Source organism: Belonocnema kinseyi, chromosome 8, assembly GCF_010883055.1.
Source record: "Belonocnema kinseyi isolate 2016_QV_RU_SX_M_011 chromosome 8, B_treatae_v1, whole genome shotgun sequence".
Lineage (NCBI taxonomy): Eukaryota > Metazoa > Arthropoda > Insecta > Hymenoptera > Cynipidae > Belonocnema > Belonocnema kinseyi.
The window spans coordinates 43373387-43390623 of record NC_046664.1 but is presented as its reverse complement, the minus strand read 5'-3'; the positions used below and the strand labels follow the sequence as shown (position 1 = coordinate 43390623).

The window sequence follows — 17237 nt, the reverse complement described above, 5'->3', positions numbered from 1 at the left end:
AAATTACAATTTGCAATTATGAACTTTTAAGTTTAAAAAAATTAAAAATAATGAATTAGTTAATTGAGAAATAAAATTTTATTTTATGCAGTATTAAGTATTAACCGAGCCTTTATGATTAGATAAGGCCTAAAGCAAAACAGTCTTGCCTTATTCACCCAATTCATCTTCTAATTTTAGAAAATGTTGAGAGGTCGTCAAATATTCGAACCGCAATGAGATTGAAAGACGGAACGTAAATTGAGGCTGACAGTTAATAGCATGATGATTGCATTTAATTTTATATCCTTGGAATTTAATTTAATTTAATTGAACGCCAGAATTTAATTTCTCTCACGACTATTAATTTTGGTCTTCCCGAGTAAAAATCTTTCGACTTCAAGACGGCTGTGTCTCAATCGCGGACAAGAACGAGACTTAAGAAAGTTTTACATTTATGGTTGAAATTCGCGATGGGGAATACTTGCAAAAACGATTCGAACTTCTTTTAAGGTAAGAAGTGTTATTGTCAGTCTTATTAAATAGAACACATGACAATTCCGCCCAGCTAAATTGCGTACGGGTTCCCCCACTATACAGCTTCTCCTCTCTCAGCCGAATTGCTGCAGCCGAGCCTGGTCAGCAGGATTCCTTTATAGTACCTAATAAACACCAAAATGGGGAATATAACATTTTTTTAAAGCTAGCACTTGTTAATTTACAATTATAATATTCGAAATTTGCAAATTATAACGATTCCAACGATCTGTTATTTGACTTAAAATGTTGGAAATTCAAGAGAAAACCTTTATTATGTGAAATTATATGGACAATTCTTCAGTATATTTTATTCAAACGAATTGCAGTAGCTTTCATTTATTGGGGAAATATTTTACCTTGATTTGGAAACTCATTAACAAGCATTATAATTTTTGTTTATCTTAACCAATCACATTGCTTAAAACTTTCCTTTTAATAGTTTGCCGTAAAAAGTTTGTGTTTGATTTATAAAAAAATGAATGAAACAAATGAAAATTGTAAGTAATATTTCCCTCTATGTATAACTATTCCTCCTGGAATAAAATGATGAATATTATGCAACTTATTTATGAAAGTTAATTAAAAATACTCTTTTAACACATAAAAAGCAGAATTAAAAAGATTTTCATTAATATATTTTCTTTTACAAGAAGAGGAATATTACTCGCAGTTGCTAGTACATGAAATTTAAGTTACAGTTGTCATTTAAGTTCGCTTCAGTATATTTTATAAATACGAAAAATATTTGTACGGATAATTGAGGCAAATGTGGTTTTTTATAAATGAACTTAATTTATGATATCAAGTTATAAGTTTCTAAATCTGGCCAAATTTTAGCTTCCGGAATTTTCCAAAGTTAATTTACATATTAAACCAATAAAATGAAGCTACTGAATTTGATTTATGTAAAATATACTGAAAAATTTTTCATAAAATTTCACATAAAGTTGAACATTTATTCTTTAATTTTGAACTATTTAAGTTAAATAACATATCTTTGGAATCGTTAGAATTCACAGCTTTATAATATTATATTTACAAATTACCAAGTGTTAAACGAAAAACATGTTATATTCGGCATCTTAACACACATTAGGTACAAGGGACATTCGCTGACCAGGCTCAGCGGCAGCAGTTTTTTTAGATTCGCCATTTTTAGATTAATACATAAAAAATAAATACTATGAAGATAAATAATATTAACATTCTGTTAAATGTAGAGCGGATTAGTGATGAACCTCGGATGCCTTAAGAACTTTTTGAGATAATGTTGCCCTTGCTTTGATTTGGACTTGAGCATGTCTTGGCTATGTTTTGTTTGGAAGATAATTGAAGACTTAGCCAAGCCGAATTACAGTAAAACCCTTCAATAGCCCTCCCTTCTAGATCCCTTTCGAGAGTTGGGGCCGCGCCGCAGCTAGGTGTAACAGGAGCTGCGCGGGGTGCGCAAGTTCTGCGGTTGTCACTCAGGCGAGCACTCAGGTGTGAACAAATAAAAGCGAAGCGGGCTATAATGAGTTAGTTCCCACCCACCGTCAACCCTAAAATCGGCGCTATAGAAGTGTTTCAGTGTATTTTACTTGGGATATTTTGAAAAGATTCTCTTGTGTTACACTTTCAAAACTTTTTTTGGTTATTTGCATTACTTAAAATAAACTAATTATCCTCAGTCAGAATTAATTATTGTTGTGAAAAAATATAAGCTCGAAGCTAATAAATTACCATGTTTTGTTTCAGGCGATATGGAAATTTTGGCCTATTTCTTCGGACCAGTGGGGGTTCTGCTCGCAATCAATCTCCTGTTTTTCGCTGCAACGGCGAGAGAGTTGACGTGCGGGTTATGGAAGGGCGAATTTGTGAAAAGCACCACAGAACGGTAAGAAAAGTTCATTAATTAGATCAAAAATTGTGATAAATGTGATTGCTCGATTCAGCAAACGACTCTCTTTTCATTCAGAATAAACATTTGAAATTTGGTCTTGAATAGATCATCAAATAGTACATCTATTTCTTTTGTATAGGTCCCTTTCTGCGATTTAATATTCAACCCTTTTTTTTAACATGAATTTTTCTTTATTAACAAATTAATTATCAATTTTTTGATCTATAGAAAGCTTTTCATATTTGGAAACGACCGAAATTTCAAATAATTCAAATTTAAAGAAAAATATTCAAGTGTGAATATATAAATATATTATTTTAAAGTCGTTATTCATTGTTGGTTTTGGGGTTAGGTACATTAAATACAATAAATTTCTTCAAACGTTTCAACACACAATGGTTGCACTCATCAGTGCTTATTTTTTAAATTTTCTGTTCTTATTATAAATTATTTAGGGGAAAGTAAAATTTTTCCAAAATTAGAATGTAATAAAAATCATTTTAGTAAAAATACCAAGTTTTTAAGAATCATTGTGGTTAAAGAACTTTTTCAACAATGTTTACCGACGTAAATTTGATAAGAAAATTTTGCTCTGATTTTTTTTATAACAAATTTTTCTAACATTTTTTATTTGAAAAAACAAAAATTCAATTAATTTTCTGTTATCATTAAAAGTTTTTTAGGTCGAAGTAATTTTTGTTTCTCGAAATCACATTCTAGTAAAAATAAAACATGATCAAAATCATTTTAGTAAAATAATTGCTTAAATATTCTTTAAAAAAATGATATGGTATACATTTGATGAAAACATTTAGACTGTAGTAACATTATAATTAAAAAATTCTGTAAACATTTTTAATAAAAATGTAAATTCGATGAAAACTCTTTTCATTCATTCTTTTTATAAAGATTAAAAAAATTTTAATTGGAAACGATAGAGTTATGGAGAACGTTTCCCCGATTTGAATAAGCCATGATTTATTTCAATTCAACCATTCAATTCAATTTGTCAGAAGCTACGGTAAGAAAAAATGAAATTATAAAAAATATAGTTAAATAATTATTTTCTGTAAGTTTCAAACTTTTTCATAAAAGGGCATATTTTTTCCTTTACAAGAAATAAATGATAATACCATTTAAATTTATTAAATCACAGGAAACCTTTTCTTTCCAGAGACTTGATTTTTGGCAGGACAACTACATTAAGAATGATCATTTTTACATCGGTACAAGTAATTTCCGTAATAAATTATAATTCGACCTGTACTTGTGTCCGGGAATTTTCCACATGGACCAGAAATTTTTAAAAAGAATGTCAATTTCTATATAGAAGAAGGGAATTAAAAATTAATTCCTTTTCCAAGCCAGAATTCTTCACAGTTTGAATTTATAATTGTAACTTGGAAAAGGGAATTTTCTAAAAGAATTATAATTCTGATATTTAACATGGAATTTGCAATTTTTGAAAATAATTTTAATTCTAATTTATAAAAAAGGAAGTAACAAAAACAATCCCTGTTCCGAGTCAGAATTTTTCAGATTTTGACAATTCGTTGTTCCGAATCAGAATTTGTTTAAACAAGGGATATTTGCAAATGAATGTATTTATGATTTGAAACAGGGAATTTCAAAAAAAAAATATTATTTAGACTTTAGAACAGCGATTATTCGTAAAGAATTATAATTTAGACTTTGGAATATGGCATTTACGTGACGTTTACTTCAGATTTTACAACAAACTTTACAGATTTTAGGACGAATTTTTGTAAACAATTATTATTTGATTCGAAACAAACTGATTTAGAAGAAGGAAATTTAAAAATAAAATGCCTATTCAACTTCAGAAGTACAATCTTTAAAAATCGTTTGAAATCATTTAAATCTTTTGAACTGTTTTAAATTGACGAGGAAAGATTAACAATTAATCAGAAGAAAGTCGAGAATTTAAACTTGTCCTCTAGGAAAAACCTGGAAGTAAAGATATTTCAAATTTGAAAAAAAATTAATCTCGGAAGGTTTATCAAAAGAGAGATTTAAAGCTTTATTTTAGTATAGACTTTTAGACAGAATGTCAAGTTGAAATGCTTGAAATTTGAATAGAATTCCACTTGATTTAAAAGCTTTTAACTTTTTTCATTTAAAAAAATACCTTATTCATTTTAATCTTCCCCATTTTCAGTTTTCTGCCAATGGATGTGTTTTGTCTAATTTTAGATAAAGGCTTCTTTATTGTATTACTTCTGAAAATGAACATTATGGGAATGACCTCTTTATCATTTTAAACTCCACATCTGCGAATTTTAAATACAAATCTTCTGGCAATGAAAGAAACTCTACATTTATTATAAATTCAACTCGTTTCGCGAAACTGCAGTCTCGAAGGCGTCCACAAAGCAGCGGGTGGTTTGCCGAGCAAAAAGAAACATTTCTTTTCGTGCTTTCAGCTAGAAACCAAACGCTTTGTTCGGAGACTTTCCTGACAGATTTAGTGCAAAAAAGAAATTTGACACAGTGTGGAGTTTGCCATGAGAAAATGAGTTATTTCAATGCAAATCGGAGGGGAAATTTATTTCACTCGGAAGTCAATTCGATTCATTCGGCAAGTTTATACTTCAAAGATAAAATTAAAAGAAAAACTGCTAGAAAAGTTTTCCGGTGAATGTGGGAACAAAATTTTTCTACATTGATTTTTTTTTTATTAAAACTATTATATTATCAGGACATTTGTGGAACTTCTCCTCTAGATTCTACCCAAGGGCCAAATTTCAGATAATGATTGCACTCACTAAATTATTTAAAAATTTTTAAACTTATATTTTGATCAATATTGCTCAAATTTGTATAAATTTGATAAATAATGATTTTAAAAAGTATTTGTAAGTATTTACACATTTCTGAAGTTTTGAGACTTTTTTACACCAAGTTTGACCCTAGGGCAAAGTTTAGGGAAACAATATCGTAACAATTTCGAAAAAATATTTTTTATTATTATCAGTTTAATATTTGTACATAAATATTTTCTGAAATATTAAATTATTATTTTAAAAATATCTAAACTTTTGACTTTTAGTTTTTGAGTTGTGAAAACATATAAATTTATACTAGGCAGTGATTAAAAAATATGATTGTATACTTTAAAAGAATATCAAATTGGATAAAATATTGACTTGTATTTTTTAAGCATTATATTTATACTTATAGCTGATAACTATAAAAAATGTCAAATTGAATTTCTTACAAGGATTGAAAAATATTGACTTTAACTTTCCAAAAATAAAGAATATATTGACTTGTGCTTTTTTAAATAATCGAATCATAAATATTCTCCCACTGTTGAATAACTACAAATTAATTTTTTTGATTATTATAAAAATAAACAAGTCGATATTTTTAGTTGCTAAAGAATCCAACTTTAATATATTCTGATCGTTAAAAAATCTAATTTAATATTTTTTTAAACATTAAAAAATAAAAATAAATTTTGTTTATTCTTAAAGAGTATAGTTTAATATATTTTTTTTAATGGCTACTTTTAAAATGTAAAAATAAATATATATTTTTGATTGCTAAAAAATATAAGTTAATTCTTTGATTGTTATAAAATGCAAGTTAATATTTGCTTAATAGTTAATGAAAATACAAGTCAATATTTTGTATCCCCAAAAAGTGCAATTTAATATTCTTCTGTCACTCAATCGACAAATAAAATTTTTTAATATTTGAAAAGTATTTTTAATAATAATCTCGGAAATATTTCTATAGAACATATTTGACGGAAAATCATAAAAAAAGTATTTCTGTAGCTATAGAAAATACTCCATTTAAAAAATATTCAATGTAGAAAACTTGGTTCCCAATCGGAACAGTTTCCAATATTTTATATTTTTCACAAAAACAATTTGATATCATATATTTGTATGGATTAATTTTATCAAAATTATAACGGAACTAGTTATTCTACTTTAAAAAGGAAATGTATTTCCTTTTATAATTTGTTTAAAAGATATTATTCTAATTAAAACTATAGTCTGCGTATAGTTAGAACTATTGCCTCTTTGTGTATTAATAGACTTCATGTTTCACTCTAACCTAGGCCAATCAACAAATTAGTGTCAGGAATTTGATCTGCAAGCCAGAAAAAAAACATCTGTTACATGCTTTCGTATTCGTCATTTTTAAATTCAGATATTCTAGTTAATCTAGGTCTTGTCTAGGTTCTAGGATATGCCAAGAAATTTTTATTTTCTATTGATTGTCATTTTATTTCCTATTTTTTCTATTTTGTAGTCCCTGAATTTTTAGCGACAATTAATTATGATCGAAAGAAGATAATTCATAAAGATAAATCAGGTGTCTGGAAAAAATTGTCTATGATTTTAAGAATTGAAATTGTATTATCCGTCATGTTGAATTGAATTTTTCTTACTATCGCTTCTTACCAATTTAAAAAAAAGTTTAAATGTTAATAAATCATAGCTTATTTTTTCAAGGAAGATAATCCCTACAATTCTACTATTACCAGTTTTAAAATAGGTGAATAATCATTAAATATACTTATTCGAAAAAAAAGTTTTCTTCGATAAAAATTGTTTTCACGATTGCATGTATAGGAAAATTTACTCTTAAAATTGGAAACATTATAGACTTGTACAGCATGTTTTCATCAATAAAATATGACAGTATGTGTTTTAACAATTTTTTAAACATTTGTAACAAATGATATTAAGAAAAAATTCAGTTGGAAAAAATATTTTTAAAATAAATGTTTTTTGTAGTTTTCAAAATTTTGTCATTAAAATAATAGTTTTTATTGGAAATTAGAGCCTCATTAATATTATTTTCTTTCTTAAATTTATAATAAAAAAAACTATTTTTCTCAGAGATCTGACTTTTGGCACAGCAACTACAAAAATGTGATGTGATCAGAGAATAATGTAAAAAAACATAAAAAGATGTGTTTATTGTGACACATGAATTTATTGAAGGCTTTCGGACTTTCTACTTTTGTAAATTTGGAATTAAGAAAGATGAAGTAACAATGTTATTTTTTAAAACAAATTTCGATGCTAAATTTATATTTCATATTAGTTAAAAAGTTTCGAAGTAGCAACTGGAAATTATTCAAATTTCGAATAAAACCCTGTCAAATCAAGATAATAAATAGTTGAAAGCTTTTTCTTTAAGGTATCATTCTAGCATTAATGTCTCTAAAAAAATGTTTTTACACGATTTTAAGAAACAAAATAATATTACTGTTGATACAATTTCAAATAAAAAAGATTATTTTTAATTCAAAAATTTTCAAACTAACAAAAACATTTATCTTAATATTGTTTTTTACATTTAAATTTTTTCATGCTATCCCTTCATACCAGGTCTTGAAAAATGGTTGAATTTTAATTCAACTTTACTGTTTTCGATTCGGAATGTAAATTTTTCTATGTCTGAAATCGTTAAAATAATATTTCGATAGTAATCTTTTTTTAAACAAAGAACTATGTTGTAAGATTATTCATTTATTTTCAAAATTTGAAACAGCAGAGTTGTTGGGAATATTTTTTCTGCCGGAGTAAGCCATGATTGGTTGAAATTCAACCTTTTAACAAAAATTGGTAAGAAGTTACAGACAGAAAACTTAAATTACAAAAACTACTGTTACATATTTATTTTTCGTAATTTTTTGTTTTTCAATACAAAAATATTGGTTCTTCTGTCATAATACATGATTGATAATACCATTTTAATTCTTAATGTCATATAAAACTTTTTTTCCAGATACCTGATTTCGGGCACCTACTAGGGTTTAAAAATAATTCCTCTTTGACATTCTATCAATCTTTTTATTCTTCTACAAATTCCCCATTATTTTTTCAAAACTATTCAAAGTGGTTTTTCAAAATTGTAACTATCTAGTTCAATTACTTAAAATAACAATTAAGGTAATTAGAAATCTCAATTTGAGATCCTTGGCGTGTTTAAAAATAAATTTGGCGCAAATATTTATGTCGTCGATATTATTTCTGGTGAAAAAAGCGCTATTCGCTCTTTCTTGATCCGACGACTGAATGTTTACAGAAATAAATATGAAATTTGCAATTTTTCTGAAGACCTCGGATTATTTAACCATTTTAACCTGACAAATGTGGCAAATTTTGTAACATTTTACGTTTTACTAGTCGTCTTTCACATAGCCGTGTCACATTCCAGTGAAATATATAAATGTATAACATTGTATACTTGGTCTCCTTATTTTCTTGTAGAGGCGCCACGACAACCAATTCACATGAATGACAAATTTTATTATCATGTGGTCCACACTTCTCGGGTTTTGTAGGTTTCTATTTCGAAATCGAGGACGCTCGGATATCCAGGATGACCGGTTCGACTGCTTTTTTATTTAAAATGTGGAAAACGAAAGAGACTCTGTTGTGACTATTATAGAAACAGGAGAGCGATTTGAAAGCTTAAGCGAATTAGTGTTCGTCTTGATATCTAAAAAAAAGTTGAGAAGAAATTTAAAAAGCCCTTCATGTAGGTCGATCGATGATCCTCGTTAAAAATAGAGACATTAATTCGAACAAACGAGATCTGAAAGTGAAAGCTTTCGAAGTTGATAATTTACGACCACCACAAGTGGAGGTTACAAATATTTAAAATTATTTCTTAAAGATACAGTTCCCTCCCTGAGTCTTATATTTTTAACATTTAAACATTTCTTCTTATATTTTTACTCCTTTGTAATGCACACTGGTTTTAATTGATAAATGCCTAAAATAAAAAGATAATATTTTAACAGACTTGACGGTACAAAATTCTCGCCAAACAGTGATTTTTCATGAAATTAGGGAAATAAATTCTTCGACGAAAAATTAATGCATAGGTATTATATTGAATTCAAAACAAAATTCGAGCAAAAGAGACATCTTTTTAACAAAATAGTTGAATTTTCCAACTGCAAAAACTAACAGTTACAGTTTTTAAAAAAGTTGGATATTGAAGCCTAAAATACGAATATTCTAACCAAAAGAAAGATGAATTTTCAGTCCAAAAAGATTAATTTTTAACCAGCTGATCGGATTCTTAAACAAATAAGATTAAACTTCAACCAAAAACAGTTGCATTTCAAACCAAACAGTTGATATTTCAAGCTAAGAAGTCCAATTTTTTAGAATTCAGTTGAATTTTTAATCCATAAAGACAAATTTTCTATCCAAAAAGAGAAAAAGCTACATTTTCGACCAAAAAAGATGCATTTTTGATAAAGTACATGAATTTGTAGCAAAATAATTAAATATATACTGAAAAAGTTGAATTTTCAGCTAACCAATTAGTTTTATTTTAAATACAAAATGTGTATTCCCAAAAAAATATAATGGTTGATGTTTAAAACTAAAAATTTAATATAAAAAACAGTTGAATTTGACCGCAAAAGATTAATTTCAATGAAAAAAGACTTATCTTCAGGAAAACTGTTGAATACCCAAAAATATGATTTTTTAATCAAATATTGTGCGGATCTGGTAACAAGACACACGTATTCCTATGGGTTTTGGGGCGCTGAATTCAATTTCGGTATCAAAAATCACCCATCACGTCATGGTTGAGCCATAACCTCAGAAAATGACGAAAAATCATGCACTGAGGCAAATAAATTTCAAAATAATGCCAGTGATGCAAATTTTTACTTCAAAAACATGTCGACAACTGTGAAGGATCAACCCTTGCCTGATATGAACTTATTTAACATAACTTTACCTAACAGAACCTGACCTCACCTAACCTGAATTAACAGACATTTATTGAACTACGCGTAAAGCTCTGGAAGCATATTTTCCCAGTAGCAAATGTGTTGTGCTACATCGAATGGGTCAACTCGAGCCTATCCTAGAAATAAATCTAAACTAGCCTAACCTAACCTAACCTCACGAAACACAATTCAACTGATTGTGTTGTCCAGTTGTGTTTGCGGTACCGTTTGAATCAGCTTGGGCTTAACCTGCAAAGAGGTCAAACCTATCCTAACCTAATAAAACCTGACCTAACATAACCTAACCTAACCTGTTACAGTTCTACATTTTAATTGATACAAACATTGTCAGGTTAATTGAAATGGGGTCAATTCTACTTGTAGTTCTAAGTTTCTTCAAATGAGTAATGTGCGTCTAAATTTTTTAACCACCTGTAGTAGCTAGGTTAGGTTAGGTCAGGTTTTTTTAGGTTAGGATAAGTTTGACCTCTCTGCAGGTTAAGCCCAAGCTTATTCAAACGGTACCGCAAACACAACGGGACAACACAATCAGTTTAATTGTGTTTCGTGAGGTTAGGTTAGGTTAGGCTAGGTTAGATGTATTTCTAGGATAGGCTCGGGTTGACCTATTCGATGTAGCACAACACATTTGCTACTGGGAAAATATGCTTCCATAGCTTTGCGTGTAGAATTTGAATTCAGCGCCCCAAAATCCATAGGAATACGTGTGACTTGTTGCCAGATCCGCACACTTTTTTTTGTGTGGTTGTGTAATTGAATTTTAAACCAAAATCTACCAATTTTCAATTAAAAAACGGAATTGTTAAATCTGCAGTTAAACTAATTGATTTTTAACCGAGAATAAACGTATTTTCAACAAAATAGTAAAATTGTCAACGAAAGAGATCAGTTTTCTACCAAAAAGATAAATCTTCAACCAAGAAAAAAAAGAATTTTTAACAAAGGAGTACCACCTTCAACAAAGTAGTTTAATTTTCAATCAAGAAGGTTCATTTGCAACAACAACGAAAAACGGATTTATGACAAAATACACAAATTTTCAACTACGTAGATAGTTGAATTATCATCTATAAACTATTCATTTTAAAGTCAAATATGGAACAGTTTTTTTTGACAAAGTAGATTAACCTTCAAATCAGAACGATCAATTTTTAGTACAGAATAGATGAATTAAATTTTTTCTGTTAAGCATTAATTTTTAACTAAAAACGAACTTTCAACAAAGTAGTTAAATCTTCAACCAAATAGCAGAATTTTCAACAAAAAATTATGAATTCAGAATAAAAAAATATAATAGTAGACCTTTCAATTAAAAAGAATTAATTTTCATCGAAAAATAGTTGAATTTTCTTTACTTTTAAACTTATTTTTTGAATGGCCCCAAAAGTGTTATTTTTGAATTCACAAGTGTAAAAGTAATCGAGAAATTAATTTTATTTTGTCATTCCTTCTCTATAAACACTGGTTCGTTCCAAGACATTGATGAATGGCAAAGTTAAAATAAACAGTTTTCTTGCCCACTCTTTCTAAAAGCTAATACTGAATGGAAAATGAATTGCATGCTCTGATTAACTCATTCACAAATATGCGAATACTAAACAAAGAGTTTGCCAAAAGTCCTCTGCGACCGTGAAAAGAAATTTAAATTCTTGGCCGCGAAAATATCTTTCTCTTTTATTTTTAGGTTTAATTGTCGTTGATTTGAATTTTGTCTTTCAAATTCTTTTTCTAAGAATTCTGACAGCAAATTTAGGAGGAATGTACAAAATATTTTCTCTTTTTATTTCCTTTCTCTCAGTTTTATTTTCCTTTTTGCTAAAGTGAAAAGTAGAAAAGTGTGTTCCTCATTCCAGACTCATGTCTACTTGGATCGTCATACGTAAGAATGCATGAGAAAACGCCTTCGCATATTGTTTCATGTCCACTTGTGATAAAATTGTATAACTTTAGAGCTGGAAAAGGACGAGCCTGAAACTTTATTACTGATAGATATTTTTGCTGAGAACATTTTTCAGCTATTGCTCGTAATTATAGCACGTTTTCCCTATTTCACGTTCGGTTATAGGTGCTTCCTGGTTATTAGATTTGTTATTCAATATTTCACTATTTCGAAAATTGAATTTATTGATCCCAAATATTAGAAGAAATTATTATAGAGAGCGCAATCATTTTTATTCTGTCAGATTTTTTTATTCGAATCGCGATATGCTTAAATTACGTCCAAGGGCGAACGAGATTTATTTAAAAGATCCAGTATTTAGAGGTTTTAAAATACTGACGAAGGTTAATAATACATAATTTAATTTTAACTTTTGTTAAACAGATCAATCTAAGTCTAAAAATATAAACATTCATATTTTGCAATAGTCTCAGTATGAAGAATCATTTAGAACATTCGGACAATTTTGAAACATTTAGGAACATTTTTTAATACAATATTAGTGGATCAGCAAGACGGATTCTAGATCAAGATTCCTACCTTATCGACATCGAGAAGATTCTGCTGCTGTAGTGGTTTGTGCTCATGCTAAGTTTCTAGAAAATTTTAGATGATGTCTTCAAGAAGAAGAAGAAGAAGAAAATGGCTTAATAGTCTTATTGTAACAGTAGTCCAGTAGCCTACTTGAAAAAGTGTTCTGTCCCTCTAGTCCAGTAGCCCTCTTGCATCAATGTCCGTATGCCGGGCATTCAGGATGACGTCAGCTAAAATATTCTAGAAACTTAGCACGGACTACAAATATTCTGGAACATCCTGGAGCTTAACGAATGTTTTGGAACACTTCGGAAGCTTTTAGAAGATTCTGGAAGATTCAAGGGCAATTTCAGAACGTTCATAAAACTTTGACATGTTTTTAAAAGAGTATAGAACTTTGCAAAATAATAATTTAAAATGGATTTTTTCAGCGCAAATCAGTTATTTTTCAAAATGTTATTATTTTTTGTTAAAAACTGAATTATTTAAAACAATAAATTAGTATAATATTTAATAGGTAGAGGATTTTCTTTTGCATTGACATTTTCACCCCGGTTGTATCGAATCTGATGAGTTTATTATTAGCAGCTTTCAGGCCTTGGACTCACGACACAGTTGAAACTTTTTTTTTAGCGATAAAACTATTTTATTGCTATTTTCAAAGAAATGACACTCATGGTACTATTTGCTCAAATTACTATTCGCTCAAATTCTTATTTTAAAGCTTCATATGATTTCAAAGTATTTAAAGCGTTTTCTAGGGATTTTACCGGATCTACGCGATTTTATAGGATTTATAGGCTCTCTCCAACGGATTTGAAGTGAATTATAAAATCTTTGTGGGAAATTAATCTTCTTGGTTAAAAATCAACTTTTTGGTAAAAAAATAAAATTCTTTGTAGGAAATTCAACATTTTTGGTAAAAAGTAAGTTTTGGTTAAGACATCAACTGTTTTGTTGAAAGTTTATCCTTTTGGTTAAGGTTTCGGTTGAAATATTAACTATGTATTACATTTTTTGTAGAGAATTAATCTCTCTCGGTTAAAAATTAATCTACTTTGTAGAAAACTTCACCATTTTGTTAAAAAGAAAATTTTTTTTACAGATTCATCGCTTTAGTTGAAAATTTATCTCTTAGGCTGAAAATTAATTTTTTAACAGAAAATGTTACTTTTTTATTCAAAATTCGTATTTTATTACAGAAAATTAATATTTTTGGTAGAAAATTCGACTATTTGGTTATAAAGTTTATTTATTTTGTTGAAAATTTAAGAATCTTAATAAAAATTAATTATTTTGGTTGAAAATTCTCGTGAGTGTAATTAGGCAGCGTAATCCAACATAATTTTATGTAATCTAGAGTAATCCTATACAACCGGGAGTGATCTTAGATAATCCAGAGTGATTCTGTTTATAAAGGTAATCCAGTATAATCCGGTATAATCCGTTAAACGAAAGTTATTTTGAAATAGTTAAATGTCGATCTCTGGTTTTCTGGCGACTTTAAAACGTTATCCTCCAATCGACAGACAATGGTATTAGAAGTGTTTTCGGATGAGAAGAAAAATTTTTCAGGCAAAAGTGCGAGGCTCTATAATAATCTCTCGGTGCGTACTTCCTGCACTCATGAATGTATCTGTCGATAATATCGAACATTCCAAGATGTACGCGTATAGTGGAAGGCATTCCAGTACTCAAGAATTTTATAATCACCGGCGTGAACTTGCGCTGAACGGTAAAATAAAGTAACAGAACTCTCAAGTCTGACTTGCACTATTGACGAGGCGAAAAAAATCAAAAGACCTAATTATCTAAATACGAACACGGAATAAAAAATTAATTGTATTTTGATTTATTCATCTTCTTCTTGACTAAAGTAATTATATCTTGTTTCTCATTTGTAAATGTTTTCTTTTATTTGCAATCAAAATAGATATGGAGGAAACTATGCTAGAATAGAGCAAACCAAACTTATAAATGTTTTATGTAATCAAAAGTAAATTATTTGAGAATAGTAATTAAAGACGAAAATACATTCATTAATGCATAATTGAAAAATACAACATGTTAACTTCAAATCAAGACTTTGAACGATATATAGAACAGCTAATTGTTCCAAATTTTTTAATGAAACTCACATTGTTGGTTATAATGTTAAAAATCAATTTTTCTTATTTAAGTCTCATATTTCATTTTCATAATACGATTCAATGTATACCAGTTGTGTTAAATATTTTGGCAAATACTGTGGTTAATGTTTTAAGAATATTTTTTTTGCATGGACTAATTTAAAATCACTATTGAATTAAAATTGCCAAGCATCTCGAAAGATTTTATAGGCTTGAAAATATCTGAGAGTATTTTCAACAGGTTTCAATAATTTAAAGTAATCCTGAAGGATTTGAAATATTTGAAGGTATTTTTAAAAATTCAAAGTCATGGGTATTTTAAAAGATTCGAAGAAATATGAATTTATTCCAATAATTAAAGGGGACATCAAAGTATTTAAAATTGTTCAGGGTACCTTAACAGATTCCAAAGTATTTTCACGAGGTTTAAAAAGTTTGATGTGATTTGAAAATGTGTCATAGGATTTGAAATATTTTAGGGAATTTTAGAAGATGCCAAGGAATTTGTACTTGATTTCAGTAATTTTAAGGGATTATAAAGAATTTAAAATATTTTTAAGGTATTTCGGAAGATTCAAAGGTATTTTCAGCAGATTCGAAAATTTTAAGAGATTTCAACGAATTTTACCAAATTTGAAATATCTTAGGGCTTTGATATATTCGAGGGCGTTTTAAAAGATCATGAATGAAATTTCAATTTATTTTAATCATTTGCATGAATTTCAAAGAATTGTAAGTATATTTTTAAGTAATTTAAATAACTTAAAAGGATTTCAAAAGATTCAAAATATCTTATGGTATTAATTTCCTAGAATTTCAAAAAGATATGAAACGATGTTAAAGGACCTATAAGGTTTTGAAATGTTTTAAATGATCGGCAGAGATTTTATAAGATTTCTAATGATTTCAAGGAATTTTTAAAGCTTTTAAGATATTTTAATACATTTTCTATGATTTCACCCTGAATTGTTATTAATTCATTATAAATCCTTTAAAATTCTTTTGAATTCTTCGGAATTATCTTGTATTTTTTAATACAGAGAAAGTCTTCTAAGTTTACTTAATTATATTCAATTGCATGGATTGTTTTCAATTTTTTCTCGTTTTTGTTGAATTCCTTCTGAAGTCTTTTTAACTCACCTTGAATTCTTAAGCGTTTCATCCAACTCTTTTAAATTCCTTTATATTTTTCTTTCTCATTTCACACTTACTTAGTTTAATTCAATTTGCCATGAATTTTCATCTGATTCTTCTCATTTCTCTTAAATTTGTTCTACATTCACTCCAATTTTACTTAAATTTATGGAATTTTTTGGATTTTTGGAATACGTTCCAATCAATTGAATTTTTTTTTATTTTTGACTTGTTTTGATATTATTGTGAATTCGCTAAAATTCACTTAGAACCTCAAAAATTTCATCAAATTATTTAAAATTTTTTAAAATTCAAACTAACATTTGTCACTGTTGATTACTTTTTTGATTTAAATAGTTCACTTCTTCATTTTCTTCAAGTAAATAAAATTGGACTCTGGCAGTTATTCAAGGAAAAATCAAGGACAATTCAGGGAATTTAAAAAATAACGTTTTGCGGCCACCCTGGATATGATTTTTTTTCTTTAGAAATTTATCATCTGTTTGGAATTGCAAAAGTGAATCGTTAAATTTAATTTTCGTAAGTCGAAGTGGCATGACTGCACTGCTGGATTGTGAAAATAAGCAAGAAGAGTACAAGCAGAATCTTGCTATAGGTGTTAGCTTCCTGACGATAAATCCTTTGGACATTTCATTGGTTTCATACTATGGATTTGTAGTGACAGGTGTTCACACCAGGAAGATTTACACCTTCTTAGGATGCCGGGTTTTGCGAATAATCAATATTTTCCTGCAACAAATCGCATCATTTTTGCCTGACTTGATATCTGTGAGATGAGTTTTCGGTCGAAAAAATTCAATTTTTTCTAAACGGTTTAGAATTTCAAAGTTTTCTACTATGAAATTTCTATAAACTTTCTGAATCTCCAAAAAGGTATCAAAGAATCTTTTTTAACTTTCTACAAAATGTAGAACTGCTGAAAATGTGAAATTTTCAAATAAAAATTAGAACCCTTTAACAGTCTCTTGAATGTTGTTAAAACTTTCAGAATTGTTGTACACTATTAGACATTTTTGTAGACATTTTTAGAGACGCACCACTAATGCTTTATCCAAAAACAGATTGTACTTGTTCCTAAACAGGAGCAGAAATGTTAGAAAATTCTGTTATAATTTAGTAATTTACTGAAACTACACTTTTCGAAGGATTGAAACTTTTTTTCGGTTTGTCAATTTAAATCTAAAATATGTACTGTATATTTATCTTGACCATCGAGAAAAAAATTATTATTATTATTATTTCAGTATTTATTAATTTTTGGTATATAATTTAATTTTAGTATTTATTGATAATTAATTAATTATTATTATT

General features: G+C 28.2%; 1 protein-coding gene across 2 annotated transcripts in view; it reads left to right on the top strand.

Annotated features, from left to right (window-relative positions):
* Positions 1-17237, top strand: part of LOC117178122 (probable G-protein coupled receptor Mth-like 1) — a 264166-nt gene that overhangs the window by 235552 nt on the left and 11377 nt on the right. For both annotated transcript variants that reach the window (XM_033369377.1, XM_033369376.1), the window contains exon 6: positions 2257-2395. In XM_033369377.1, coding sequence (XP_033225268.1) covers positions 2257-2395 — 139 coding nt within the window. The remainder of the gene's footprint in view (positions 1-2256; positions 2396-17237) is intronic.